Raw genomic sequence first — 15,636 nt, 5'->3', positions numbered from 1 at the left:
ATTTCATATCTCAGTCGGTCTCTTGTTATATTTCACATCTTTGTTGTTATATTTCATATCTTTGTTGTTATATTTCATATCTCAGTTGGTCTCTTGTTATATTTCATATCTTTGTTGTTGTATTTCATATCTCAGTCGGTCTCTTGTTATATTTCATATCTTTGTTGTTATATTTCATATCTCAGTTGGTCTCTTGTTATATTTCACATCTTTGTTGTTGTATTTCATATCTTTGTTGTTGTATTTCATATCTCAGTCGGTCTCTTGTTATATTTCATATCTTTGTTGTTATATTTCATGTCTTTGTTGTTGTATTTCATATCTCAGTTGGTCTCTTGTTATATTTCATATCTTTGTTGTTGTATTTCATATCTCAGTTGGTCTCTTGTTATATTTCATATCTTTGTTGTTGTATTTCATATCTCAGTTGGTCTCTTGTTATATTTCATATCTCAGCTCCATCTCAGTATGTCTCTGGGCTCCAGCGGTGAGGACTCGGCTCAGGAGACGGCGGCCCTTCAGTCTTTCAACCTGTTGCTGAAAAGTATCGGAGCCACCCTGACGGATGTCGATGACCTCATCTTCAAGTAAGACACTTCCTGCTTCTTTTGTTGTAAAGAGATGCATTCTGGGCCATACAAAGACACTGCTCAGGTGTCACCCTAAACATCAGATATGCCTCTTTGAGCTCTGCGGCCACAGGAAGAGGAATCATTTGTCAAAGTAAAAGCAGAGTTCAGTCTCTGTTTCTCCTGTTTGATGTTTGTTTCTCGTCCTCGCTGTCAGACTGGCCTTCTTCCAGGTGAAGTACCAGTTTTACCGCAGAGACAAGCTGATGTGGGCCGTGGTTCGTCACTACAGTGAACAGGTAACATCTTCCTCACTTCTTCATCCTCCTGTGTTGGATCTTGTTCTTGTTTCGTGGTGTTTCTATTTCTCTGTGTCCTGTTTTTACCAAATATCTAATTACAGATAAACTTATTTTACAGCGTTTTGTGTGTTCTTGTATAGTTTTAATATTTTTTCAATACGCTTAAAGCAAACAATGTCCACTTATAATCACATTATAATGCATTATAAAAACAATATAATGTATTGCAACTATTAGAATTATAATACATTTTCAGAAAAATATCAGTGAATACCACATAAGTTACTATAAAATGCTTTATAATATGTTGTAATTGTTATAAGCGTTTTGAATGTTTATGAGTGCTTATATATGTGCTATAAAATGATTGTAACTCATTTTCGTATAGCGTGCTGATCTTAAGATTAAAGATTCTTCTCGGATGTCTTCAGAAAGTGTCGGCTTGTCTCAACCATCTTTCATCAGTGAACCTAATGTCAGATCGTCTAAACGATGAGAGGAGTCAAACTGTGACGTAAGACCATTGGTGTTGTTTTCTGGCTGCAGTTCCTGAAACAGATGTATGTTCTGGTTCTGGGTCTGGACGTCCTGGGGAACCCGTTTGGACTGATCCGAGGTCTGTCCGAGGGAGTGGAGGCCTTCTTCTACGAACCTTTTCAGGTAACACAACGCACTGTAACATAGAGATGAGTTTTTAAACCTTCAATCAGAAGTACATGGTTGTTTTTCCATCTTGAGGAACTCTTTATTGAACAAAATGTTGGGTGATGCTAATGTGACTAAGCTAGCTGTTAGCCCTGTGAGTAGTCACCATGTCAACTAGCTTCTGTTGTTTCATGTGGACCGGTGAACGTTTTCACAGCTGGATCAGGACCAAGAGGACCACATGTGAAGTCATCTTATCTCATTCTTACTATTATGCAGCTAAATGTGAAACATATCTGACTGTAATCAAACCAGTCGATCCAGAAAGCATGGCAACATTTAGTTATGACTCTAGAAAGGGTCCTTGGCATTAAAGCATACATCTGAATCTGCTTCATGAGTCATGTCCTGTCCAAAGTAGAATATCTTTCAGGTTAAATATAAATATTGTTGATAAAGTGGACCTGGACTGGAGGTTTCTAGGAGCTGGGTGGACCTGCAAAGACCTGCTTTAATGAACCGACTGCTGTGTGTGTTCCTCAGGGAGCCGTTCAGGGTCCCGAGGAGTTTGCTGAAGGTTTGGTGATCGGAGTCCGCAGCCTGTTGGGTCACACAGTTGGTAAGAAACCAGAATCTTCTGTTATGTGTCTGGAGTTTAGTTCATGTGGTGACAGAGGAGTCTCTTCATTTTTCTTCATGTCTTTGGACTGAATCTTTTTATTGAGCTGTGGAAACTTCAAAGGAAACAACAAATTCAAAAAGTGAATAAATGTGGAGATGTGGAGTTCGAGAGAAGCAGATGCTGCTCATCTTCTTTGAAGGCTACGTTAGCTGCTACTAGCGTAGCACACCACAATCTATCACATAGCTGTCAGAGGGAGAGGTGCTTTGTGGGTAATGTAGGCACCAACTTTTGACCTGACATGAGGAAGAATGACTTCGCTGTTTTTTCATTACATTTTCAAAAATAAACTTTTTACCGCTTCCTCCTCCGGCTGTCCTGCAGGTGGCGCTGCAGGTATGGTTTCCAGGATCACGGGTTCGGTGGGTAAAAGTCTGGCAGCCATCACCATGGACAAAGAGTACCAACAGAAACGACGAGAGGAGATTAACCGACCGCCCAAAGACTTCGGCGAGAGTCTGGCTAAAGGAGGAAAAGGACTGCTGAAGGTCCTCAGAGACTCAAAGTGACACCAGTAACAGTCTATCAGCTGATGTGAGGTCAGTAACACTTTGTGTCTCCACAGGGACTCGTGGGGGGAGTGACGGGCATCGTCACCAAACCCGTGGAGGGTGAGTACTGAGATATATAAAATACATAAACATCTAGATATCATCACGCCAAGTCAATGTATCTACAGAGCAGTTATAGTTAACTCTGACATAATAATGACAATTAAAGGCTTTAAAACGGCGTTAAAAGACGGTTGATGGTTCGACTGCAACGTTTGTTGTTGCATCTCTCTCACTCATTACATAATTACATAATGATAACTTTTCTGTTCAATTTTGTTGATTTACAATTAACGTGTTTGTAAAAAAAGATTTAAAAACAACATTATTGATCAAAGTATCAGGAAAACAAATAAATAATTTGCACAATTTTAAAAACTACGTTATCAAACATAAAATGTTTGATAACTGCAGAAAGAGGCAGGAAGCCTCCACTATATAATCATACAATTTCACAATATTATCGAGAACACAAAATATTACGACATAATGTTGATGACAAAGGATTTTAACAAGATATAATATAATACATAACAATACATTATCAACAACAACAAAAGAAAGAACATGTGATTGTGTGGAGATGTGTGAGTGTAAGCGTAGGCTTGGTGTAACTTCATATTATAATGATTAAATATTGATATAAATAAATCAAGAGCACAGGTTTATAAATACATATAGATATGTAATATATAGCAGACATTCTGTTCAGACCTGCAGTAGAACCACAGTAGAACCTGCTGGTGACTTTGTGTGTCCGTAGGAGCGAAGAAGGAGGGAGCGGCGGGTTTCTTTAAGGGCATCGGTAAAGGTTTGGTGGGCGTGGTGGCTCGGCCGACGGGCGGCATCGTGGACATGGCCAGCAGCACCTTCCAGGGCATCCAGAGGTACGCAGCGCTTCACACAATGCTTTAAGTGACTTAATGAACTTCCTGTGTCGTCTGTGTCTTCACAACGTGTTCGCTGTCTCCGCTGTTCTTCTTCTTCTTGTCTGCTCACTAATTTTCACATGTTCTGCTTTTGTTTTCTGTCTGGTGTCGTTGTTTCCCGGAGTTTTGTTCTTTTTTTTTTCGTGGGTTTTTTGTTGTGTGAGTATTTCACCTTGAGCACGTTAAAGCTGAGCTCCTTCTCCACTGCTCATTGTAGAGTAATTACAGTCATTGTGTGAGAGGTTCAGGGCCAGTTCACTGTAGTAGGAGATGAGAGAGCTGAAGGAGAAGAGCTTCAGCGTGCAGCAGTATACTTGCATGTTTGTTGTCGTCCTGCAGCAGACAGACGGTAAGTCTCTGCATCGTGTCACAAACACAAAGTTCATCCATCGTGTCCTGAAACCGATTCATGCTCTCATCACTCTTAACACTGCTCCGAGCCCCGCCCCATCTGGAAGCCCCACCCCCTCCTCTGCTTGCTGCGGCATCGTGAGTCGAGAGGCCACGCCCCTGAGGAGAGTCACCTGACACTTGAATTAAATCCTAACGTTCACAAAAACTTCACATATCCGTCACGTCCACCGGCTCGAAGAATTCTGAAACGTGAGCAGGAAGTAGGACGCGTTTATACTGACGCGTTTATACTGACGCGTTTATACGGACGCGTTTATACGGACGCGTTTATACGGACGCGTTTATACGGACGCGTTTATACGGACGCGTTTATACGGACGCGTTTATACTGACGCGTTTATACGGACGCGTTTATACGGACGCGTTTATACGGACGCGTTTATACGGACGCGTTTATACGGACGCGTTTATACTGACGCGTTTATACTGGCGCGTTTATACGGACGCGTTTATACGGACGCGTTTATACTGACGCGTTTATACGGACGCGTTTATACTGACGCGTTTATACTGACGCGTTTATACTGACGCGTTTATACTGACGCGTTTATACGGACGCGTTTATACGGACGCGTTTATACGGACGCGCTTATACGGACGCGCTTATACGGACGCGTTTATACTGACGCGTTTATACGGACGCGTTTATACGGACGCGCTTATACGGACGCGCTTATACGGACGCGTTTATACGGACGCGCTTATACGGACGCGTTTATACTGACGCGTTTATACGGACGCGTTTATACGGACGCGCTTATACGGACGCGCTTATACTGACGCGCTTATACGGACGCGTTTATACGGACGCGCTTATACGGACGCGTTTATACTGACGCGTTTATACGGACGCGTTTATACGGACGCGCTTATACGGACGCGCTTATACGGACGCGCTTATACGGACGCGTTTATACGGACGCGTTTATACGGACGCGTTTATACGGACGCGTTTATACGGACGCGCTTATACGGACGCGTTTATACTGACGCGTTTATACGGACGCGTTTATACGGACGCGTTTATACGGACGCGCTTATACGGACGCGCTTATACGGACGCGCTTATACGGACGCGCTTATACGGACGCGTTTATACTGACGCGTTTATACGGACGCGTTTATACTGACGCGTTTATACGGACGCGTTTATACGGACGCGTTTATACTGACGCGTTTATACGGACGCGTTTATACTGACGCGTTTATACTGACGCGTTTATACTGACGCGTTTATACTGACGCGTTTATACGGACGCGTTTATACGGACGCGTTTATACGGACGCGTTTATACGGACGCGCTTATACGGACGCGCTTATACGGACGCGCTTATACGGACGCGTTTATACGGACGCGTTTATACGGACGCGTTTATACGGACGCGCTTATACGGACGCGCTTATACGGACGCGTTTATACGGACGCGCTTATACGGACGCGCTTATACGGACGCGCTTATACTGACGCGTTTATACGGACGCGTTTATACGGACGCGCTTATACGGACGCGTTTATACGGACGCGCTTATACGGACGCGTTTATACTGACGCGTTTATACGGACGCGTTTATACGGACGCGTTTATACGGACGCGTTTATACTGACGCGTTTATACTGACGCGTTTATACGGACGCGTTTATACGGACGCGTTTATACGGACGCGTTTATACGGACGCGCTTATACGGACGCGCTTATACGGACGCGTTTATACTGACGCGTTTATACGGACGCGTTTATACGGACGCGCTTATACGGACGCGCTTATACGGACGCGTTTATACGGACGCGTTTATACGGACGCGCTTATACGGACGCGCTTATACTGACGCGCTTATACTGACGCGCTTATACGGACGCGTTTATACGGACGCGCTTATACTGACGCGTTTATACGGACGCGTTTATACGGACGCGCTTATACGGACGCGTTTATACTGACGCGTTTATACGGACGCGTTTATACGGACGCGTTTATACGGACGCGCTTATACGGACGCGCTTATACGGACGCGTTTATACGGACGCGTTTATACGGACGCGTTTATACGGACGCGTTTATACGGACGCGTTTATACGGACGCGCTTATACGGACGCGTTTATACTGACGCGTTTATACGGACGCGTTTATACGGACGCGCTTATACGGACGCGCTTATACGGACGCGCTTATACGGACGCGTTTATACGGACGCGTTTATACGGACGCGTTTATACGGACGCGCTTATACGGACGCGCTTATACGGACGCGCTTATACGGACGCGTTTATACGGACGCGTTTATACGGACGCGTTTATACGGACGCGTTTATACGGACGCGTTTATACGGACGCGTTTATACGGACGCGTTTATACGGACGCGTTTATACGGACGGTTCACATGATGAGGCGACGTTTCTGCTCCTCTGAGATTTACCCATAACACCCTGCTCTGTGTAGGTCCACTCAATTTTTCATGTAAACATGATTCCAGCATCACCAGGGCCCCGTTCCTCGTACGTGGCTAACTGAGTTAGCCGGATACTTTTCAGGATAAGATGACATAAGTCAGGCTTTTCGGTTCCACGAAGCAAGTTTGGCAAAATCACCATGGCAACACATCCATAAGCTTGAACCTGCTCCAGCGCAGGCTCACTGAAGGGAGCTGGATAAGCTGCCACTCCCCCGGAAAACATGGCCGCTCCTGTCACATACGGTAGTCTGATGCGCTTGCGCATATACTGGGGGTTATACGGGAGTTGATGAAATGCATGTAAAGTGAGACACACGTGATCCTTAAAAGCAGCGGAGCAAACTAAGAAGCCTCTGTTGCATTAATGTGCAGCTCCTTCCTCAGAGATCCACTGATGAAGGAGGATATTAGTTAGATGAGCGTTTTATAGGGAGAGACTTCTTCCACATCGCCAAGATCCGTCATCACATCACGATGACTTCCTATACGAGCGCTGTCCATTCTGCCCACAAGGAATCATTTCTTTCCAGAGCTTCTGGAGCAGACATTGAACACCACACTGCCTGTCCCACAGACTGGATGCAGCCTTGAGCTGTTGTGCGAGTGCTGCGTTGTTGTAGTGTCGGCGATGCGGAGAACATGGGGAAAGCCGCTGCATGCCGCGCTGTTGGTCCAGTTGATTTGGCGCTTAATAAACTTACGGATGTGTTCATCACGTCACCATGGCACATATTGTGCTGACTCAGCATTCTGAGTCATGTGTGTGTGCTTAGTGTGTACTTGCTCTCATGTCCTCTTGATGGCTGGTTGCATACATGAGGTTAAAGCACTCATAATGATATGAGTGTTATTAGTACAGCAGCACATCATTACTGTAGAACATGATGAAGGTGGATCATGATGAGAACACAGAGAATCAAACACTATTGATCTTCACTGCTTCAGTTGATTGAATGTCTGATGATGAATAACACACACACACACATTCACACTGCTAGTTCTACATGTGATCTACACACACATGTACACACACACATACAGTACATGATGCATGAGGCATACAGCACATATGTCCTCATGTTAATGAGTGTCATTGGATCCTCGTTGGGCTTGTTTTTATTGTTATTCTGAAGAGTTGAGATCATTATTGTCGCTGTAGATCTCATTGGATGATGCATCATGAAGTCTACTGCCAGCAGCACATAAAGACATGTCATGTGATTGGTTGGCTGATGAGGCATTAAAATGAGCCGCTTCATTCCCAACACTGACGCATTGAACGTGTCTGATGTGTTGCCGTGCTTCTTGTCTGGTCCTCTCAGCGGTGCCGCTGTTATATTTTGCTGTGATTTCGGTCTTGACTTCCTCATATGCGTTCATGATCATCTCCTGCTCGTCAGCGGAGAACAAAGAGGCTCTTTCTGTGACTTTATTTCACATTGGACTGTTAGAACATCATGGTTTGGGTGATCCACGCTTCCCCCTTTAGAAGTAGGACGGGCACGCGCAATCATCCTGATCCTGATCGTCTGGGTCGCATTAACGAGACTGTTTGAGAGGATCAGCCTCGGAGAAACCGAGACAGCCTGACTTCAATCATCTCCTTCATTTAGGCTGCTAAAGGACATTTGATGGTCTTAGTGAACCACTACGAGGAACGGGACCTGGTCTCTCCTCAGGGATGGGCTGACTGAATGATCACATGGTTCGGCCTGAGTTTGGAAACTTTCTGGTAAACACGATGACTCAGGGAAATAATAACAGCTGCAGTTTGTTTGTTTGTTTGTTGTGGAACTCACAGAGATTAGCTTAAAGCTGCATCAGAGTACTTTTACATCTTTTGACTACCAAAAATATGCTTTGTGTAAATGCTACTACATACATGCAAGTACATTTAATAAATGCATCCAAGTACTTGTAAATACAAGTAAATATATGAAATACTAGTGAACACATGCAGGTTTAATTTGTAGTGTACTTGTAGAGTTCTGTAATATTAGTAAATATTTTAAGTAGAAATAGAATAACAAAATACTGTAAGAACATGTAAATAGCAGTCAATACTCCTGAAAATGTGTAAATAAGAGTAAATACTAGTCAATACTACTACATTTGTAAGTACATCTATATTGTAGTAAATATTTAGAAATACTAATGAGCACTTGTACATTCGTGTAAACGTGTTCAGATGTGTAAATACATGCAAATATATATATTAGTTAACACAATTGAATATATAGTATGATACTTGTAAATACATTCAAACACAGATACATAAGTGTAAAGTTGTATACACTCGTAAATTGTTGGCGGTACAAATAAATAAATATTATTCACATATAAAATATTATTACTGTAAATACTTCCTTAGTCATTCTGCAATATAATATTACAGCTGTGACATAATCATGTCAGCAACAACTAAACTTGATCTCATGGATCATTTGAGATAAAACATTCATATTTTAGTAAATCAGTTGTTGCCTGGACAACCTGCTTCTGTCCCTAAAACATTTCCCAGCTGCCTCAGTGATCATCCCCCCCCCCCCCCGTCACGTGACCTCCTTGAGTTCTTGATAACCTGTTGATCGTTACCGTTTCATGCTGTCCCCGTAGAGGTTATGAAAGGTGAGACGGAAGCTAACGGCATCGTGTGCACTGAACGTGAAACCTGCTTTGCTTTGATTTATTTACAATGATTGATGACAAATCAGCTGCTGAACTCTGAGGAGCTTCTTTTTAAACTGAAATGTGTCACTCAGAGTGAAAGATATAAACTTTTTCTGATTTGTTCTCAATATGTTTAGTGTCTGTTTCAGACAATGATATGATCAATATTTTCTTATGATAGATTTGTACTTTAATGTGACTCAACTGTAAACTGTGTGTGTGTGATGTCAGAGTGGCGGAGTCGACAGAGGAAGTGACCAAACTGCGTCCGGTGCGTCTGATCAGGGAAGACGGGATCATCCGACCGTACGACGTCACGGAGTCGCAGGGTTTCGACCTTTTTCAGGTTTGATCACTTTCCCTCTTTTACTCTGTTTCTATAACACCGTGATGTCACTTCCTGAGAAGAAACAGCTACGATCTCTCACTCTGTGCGTCAGTCAGGTGGAGTACAGTAGTTGGGGTAGAGTAGTTGGGGTAGAGTAGTTGGGGTAGAGTAGTTGGGGTAGAGTAGTTGGGGTAGAGTAGTTGGGGTAGAGTAGTTGGGGTAGAGTAGTTGGGGTACAGTAGTCTGGGGTACAGTAGTTGGGATAGAGTAGTTGGGGTACAGTAGTTGGGGTAGAGTAGTTGGGGTAGAGTAGTTGGGGTAGAGTAGTTGGGGTAGAGTAGTCTGGGGTACAGTAGTTGGAGTAGAGTAGTTGGAGTAGAGTAGTTGGGGTAGAGTAGTTGGGGTAGAGTAGTTGGGGTACAGTAGTCTGGGGTACAGTAGTTGGGGTACAGTAATTTGGAGTTGAGTAGTTGGAGTACAGTAGTTGGGGTAGAGTAGTTGGGGTAGAGTAGTTGGGGTAGAGTAGTTGGGGTACAGTAATTTGGAGTTGAGTAGTTGGGGTACAGTAGTTGGGGTACAGTCATTTGGAGTTGAGTAGTTGGGGTAGAGTAGTCGGGGTACAGTAATTTGGAGTAGAGTAGTTGGAGTACAGTAATTTGGAGTAGAGTAGTTGGGGTAGAGTAGTTGGAGTAGAGTAGTCGGGGTACAGTAATTTGGAGTAGAGTAGTTGGGGTAGAGTAGTTGGAGTAGAGTAGTCGGGGGACAGTCATTTGGAGTAGAGTAGTTGGGGTAGAGTAGTCTGGTTAGGGAACAGTATTCAGGGTATGTTGGCGGTTGGGGCACAGTAATTAGTGTGCAGTAATCAGGTCTGGGTACAGTGGTCAGGTTACAGTAGCTGGGGTTAAGTCGTCAGGTTGTGGTATAGTACTTGTGGTGTAGTACTTGTGGTTCAGTAATCAGGATACAGGACCGTCGTCAGGGTCAGAGTGTCACGACACGGTTGGTGCGTGTTTCCCTTTAAGAGTGAGTTTGTGATTAAAAACCATGATAACATTATAATAAAAATAATGCATTTTAACAATAAGGTCCGTTTCTGCAGAGCATGCCCTTTAAAACTAAGAATGTATCTTCTTAGATTTTTCTTATTTCTGCCTTTAATTAGTTTATTCTTCTTCCGTTTCTTCTTCTTGTGTTTGTGTCACATGCAGCCTGATGAGGAATAAACAGGGTTTGAGTGGATCAACTTTATCATTCAAGTGCTGTTATAGACTATAAACTAAATTCATTCAGGCTCCGAAAGGTTCAAAGATTCATCCTGTAATTATAATCTACTCATATTAGTAATTACACATTAATCTATACATATTGTGCTGATCATTCAGCATCATGCATGCACAAACCTTTATATATATATATATTTATATATATATATATTTATATATATATATAAATATGTATATATTTATATCTATATGAATATATATTAATATCTATATTAATATATATATATATATTTATATATATATATAAATATATATATATATATTTATAAATATATATCTATATAAATATATATATATTTATATATATATATATTTATACATATAAATATGTATATATTTATATCTATATTAATATACATTAATATATATATATATTTGTATATATATAAATATATATATATATTTATATATATTAATATATACATATAAATACATATATTTATTTGTATATAAATATATATATATTTATATATATATATATTAATATATACATATAAATATATATATTTATTTACCTATAACTATATATATTTATTTGTATATAAATATAAATAAATATAGATATATTTATATCTATATTTATTTGTATATAAATATATATAAATATATATATATTTATATGTATATATATATATTTATAAATATATATCTATATAAATATATATATATTTATATATATATATATTTATACATATAAATATGTATATATGTATACATATAAATATGTATATATTTATATCTATATTAATATACATTAATATATATATATATTTGTATATATATAAATATATATATATATTTATATATATTAATATATACATATAAATACATATATTTATTTGTATATAAATATATATATATTTATATATATATATATTAATATATACATATACATATATATATTTATTTACCTATAACTATATATATTTATTTGTATATAAATATAAATAAATATAGATATATTTATATCTATATTTATTTGTATATAAATATATATAAATATATATATATTTATATGTATATATATATATTTATATACATATATATATATGTATATATTTATATATATATAAATATATGTATATATCATACCTCAAACATTTGTACTCTCAGCTCTGTTTGTTTATTTTTTGTACTTTTTTTTCCTAGAATAAACAATTGTGCTTTTTATTTCTGAAATATTGAAGTAGTTTCTTTAATTTCTGTTCATGACCATTATAAATAGAAATAACAGTTTGTATAATAGTCTTTTGTTTATAACTATTCATAATTTAATTGTCCAAAATAAGAAATGATTTTGCTATGAAAGGTGTGATTGTTTTATCTCAGTAGATCTTCTCAATATTTTTGTAAAACGTAGCATCACATTATGCATTCATTCTAAACTTGTCCATATAAATATATATGACATGTAATATTTCTGTCTTTGTGATGACGTGTTCTTTGTATCAGTCAGTCTGAACTGCATGAACTCTGCTTTGTGTTGAGCTTCAATGTCTGTTAATAAAACGACTTCCTTCTTCACACTTTCACTCTCTTTGGTGTTCAAACTGGTTTTATTTCCAACGTGAGACAGAGAGACAGACGTGTCCTCTCTTACTCAGTGGACTCACGTCTGTTTGTCTCTGCAGCGCTCACAGATCAAACAGCTGGAGGGGGAAGTGTTCAGAGACCACTGTCCGTATCCCGGACACCGAAAGACCAACATCATCGTCACCAACAGGTCCACATCCTCACAAAGACTCTGTGTGTTGTTGTTCTACGCTGTTGTTCATTGTTTGTTGTTGTTGTTGTTGTGTAGGAGGGTTTTGTGCTTGAAGGAGATCGACTTCGTGGGTCACTTCAACAGAGAGTGGGAGTGTTTGTTTGAGAACTTCTACCGACCTCCAGCTGTGACGGGATCAGAGCTGAAGATCTACTGCAAGGTACCGTCCGTCCGTCCGTCCCTCTGTCTGTCTGTCTCTCTGTCTCACTGTCTGTCTGTCCCTCTGTCTGTCTGTCTGTCTGTCTGTCTGTCTCACTGTCTGTCTGTCTGTCTGTCTGTCTGTCTCTCTGTCTCACTGTCTGTCTGTCTCACTGTCTGTCTGTCTCTCTGTCTCACTGTCTGTCTGTCTCACTGTCTGTCTGTCTCACTGTCTGTCTGTCTCACTGTCTGTCTGTCTCACTGTCTGACTGTCTCACTGTCTGTCTGACTGTCTGACTGTCTGTCTGTCTGACTGTCTCACTGTCTGCTGTCTGTCTGTCTGTCTGTCTCTCTGTCTCACTGTCTGTCTGTCTCACTGTCTCACTGTCTGACTGTCTCACTGTCTGACTGTCTGACTGTCTGTCTCACTGTCTGACTGTCTCACTGTCTGTCTGTCTCACTGTCTATCACTGTCTATCTCACTGACTGACTGTCTCACTGTCTGACTGTCTGTCTCACTGTCTGTCTCACTGTCTGTCTCACTGTCTGTCTGACTGTCTCACTGTCTGACTGTCTCACTGTCTGTTTGTCTGTCTGTCTGTCTCACTGTCTGTCTGTCTCACCATCTGTCTCACTGTCTATCTCACTGTCTGTCTCACTGTCTGTCTCACTGTCTGTCTGACTGTCTCACTGTCTGACTGTCTCACTGTCTGACTGTCTGTCTGTCTCACTGTCTCACTGTCTGTCTCACTGTCTGTCTGTCTGTCTGTCTCACTGTCTCACTGTCTGTCTGTCTCACTGTCTGTCTGTCTCACTGTCTGACTGTCTCACTGTCTGTCTGTCTGTCTGTCTGTCTGTCTCACTGTCTGTCTGTCTCACTGTCTCACTGTCTGACTGTCTGACTGTCTGTCTCACTGTCTGACTGTCTCACTGTCTGTCTCACTGTCTGACTGACTGTCTCACTGTCTGACTGTCTGTCTCACTGTCTGTCTCACTGTCTGACTGACTGTCTCACTGTCTGACTGTCTGACTGACTCACTGTCTGTTTGTCTGTCTGTCTGTCTCACTGTCTGTCTGTCTCACCATCTGTCTCACTGTCTATCTCACTGTCTGTCTCACTGTCTGTCTGACTGTCTCACTGTCTGACTGTCTGACTGTCTCACTGTCTGTCTCACTGTCTGTCTCACTGTCTGACTGTCTCACTGTCTGTCTCACTGTCTGTCTCACTGTCTGTCTCACTGTCTGACTGTCTCACTGTCTGACTGTCTGTCTGTCTGACTGTCTCACTGTCTGTCTGACTGTCTGACTGTCTGTCTGACTGTCTGTCTCACTGTCTGACTGACTGTCTCACTGTCTGTCTCACTGTCTGACTGACTGTCTCACTGTCTGACTGTCTGTCTGTCTCACTGTCTGACTGACTGTCTCACTGTCTGTCTCACTGTCTGACTGTCTCACTGTCTGACTGTCTCACTGTCTGTCTGACTGTCTGACTGTCTGACTGTCTCACTGTCTGTCTCCCTGTTTCAGGAGCAGCAGATGTTGAAGTTGCCAAAGAGAGACGGTCAGGAGTCTGTGAGGAACGTTCAGCTCAGAGACACAAACACTGCTCAGGTAAGTTATTAATATGAATAATAATAACACACAGAGCACTGAACGCTACTGAGCATGTGCAGTGAGACCTTTATGTTTCACCTGGTTACCGTGGTTCTCTACAGAAGCTGCAGGCGGCCATATCAGACGCTCAGGTGGCGCAGCAGCAGCACCGCATGGCGAGACAGAAGTCGCAGCGCTTCCTCAAGGCCAACAAGAAGCAGTGATGTCACTTCCTGTTCACTGCTGATCTTCATTACGTATTACTTATGAGATGCAAAGGAAATATTCATATCAAGATGTTTTATTCAGCGGTGGAGATGAATTTTGGTTTCTTTGTTTAAACTTCCTGTCGTCAGTTGGAATCCGTCCAAAGAGCTGAGTCAGCAGGGTTGTGGGTTTGTTTTCAACTGGATGCTCTTATTTTGAAGGTATACAAAGTCACACTGCTGTGAGGCATTCTGGGTAAAAACCCTTCAACAAATGGTGGCTGGAGTCATGTGACTGTTTTTGTTTTACCTGTTGAACTAATCAATCATCCTGTTTATTATTACTTAAATCCAAGTTCTAAACATTAATGTGGAGTTGAGTTATCTTTATTTTTATTGTGATTTATGTTTATTTTAGTTGAATAGGAGTCTCTTCAGTTTGAGGGTTTGGGGTATTTTGTCCCTGCTGTTTGCCTGCAGGCTGCACTGTCACATGTTTGAAGATGAAGCCATAAAAACATGTTGCACTGAACAAATATAATAATGCACTAAACAAATATAATCTAGGTGTTGATGATGATGATGATGATGATGATGAAGAAGAAGAATGTTTGCTGGAGTTTATCTTGTTTAATGAAATAAACAAAAATGTCACCAAAAAGAGAATAAAAGACTTCGAAGATTTAGACAATCTGATTGTTCGGTTTGATTCCGTCCTTCTGTTATCGATCGATGAATCCAAGGATATAATAGTTTACATGTTCACGTGTATTTTTATCGTCTGAAATCTGTTTTTGTCTTCATTTTCATGTTGAACTTAAAACAGATACGATGATGTATAACCTGAATAAATGTCTTTGAAGATAAAATGATATCTGCTGGACCGGTTTTTCCAGTTTTAATATCCGAGTGAGACGTCACCAGTTGTATTCACAGAACATCTTCGGGTTTAAAGGGACAGTCACACATTAACGTTGGTGAATATTTACCCATTTACTTCCATTCTATGTGAGCAGGAATAAAACCATCTCTGCTGTTATTGATAGTTTTGATTTATTGATTAGTTGATTTAATATTCATTCAGTGTTTAAAAGTAGCTTGTGTT

The 15,636-nt window shown here is 40.8% G+C and overlaps 1 protein-coding gene across 2 annotated transcripts in view; it reads left to right on the top strand.

Annotated features, from left to right (window-relative positions):
• vps13c (vacuolar protein sorting 13 homolog C) overlaps window positions 1–15,411 on the top strand; it is a 66,733-nt gene extending 51,322 nt beyond the window's left edge. For both annotated transcript variants that reach the window (XM_079294832.1, XM_079294831.1), the window contains 12 exons: window positions 457–587; window positions 787–868; window positions 1,418–1,531; window positions 2,060–2,135; window positions 2,523–2,686; window positions 2,764–2,809; window positions 3,513–3,636; window positions 9,450–9,564; window positions 12,461–12,552; window positions 12,631–12,754; window positions 14,260–14,343; window positions 14,448–15,411. In XM_079294832.1, the coding sequence (XP_079150958.1) occupies window positions 457–587; window positions 787–868; window positions 1,418–1,531; window positions 2,060–2,135; window positions 2,523–2,686; window positions 2,764–2,809; window positions 3,513–3,636; window positions 9,450–9,564; window positions 12,461–12,552; window positions 12,631–12,754; window positions 14,260–14,343; window positions 14,448–14,549 (1,254 nt within the window). In that variant the 3' untranslated portion in view covers window positions 14,550–15,411. The remainder of the gene's footprint in view (window positions 1–456; window positions 588–786; window positions 869–1,417; window positions 1,532–2,059; window positions 2,136–2,522; window positions 2,687–2,763; window positions 2,810–3,512; window positions 3,637–9,449; window positions 9,565–12,460; window positions 12,553–12,630; window positions 12,755–14,259; window positions 14,344–14,447) is intronic.
• The last annotated feature ends 225 nt before the right edge of the window (window positions 15,412–15,636 follow it).

This window comes from Melanostigma gelatinosum (genome assembly GCF_949748355.1).
Source record: "Melanostigma gelatinosum genome assembly, chromosome: 2".
NCBI lineage: Eukaryota > Metazoa > Chordata > Actinopteri > Perciformes > Zoarcidae > Melanostigma > Melanostigma gelatinosum.
This window is presented reverse-complemented; position numbering and strand designations above follow the sequence as displayed.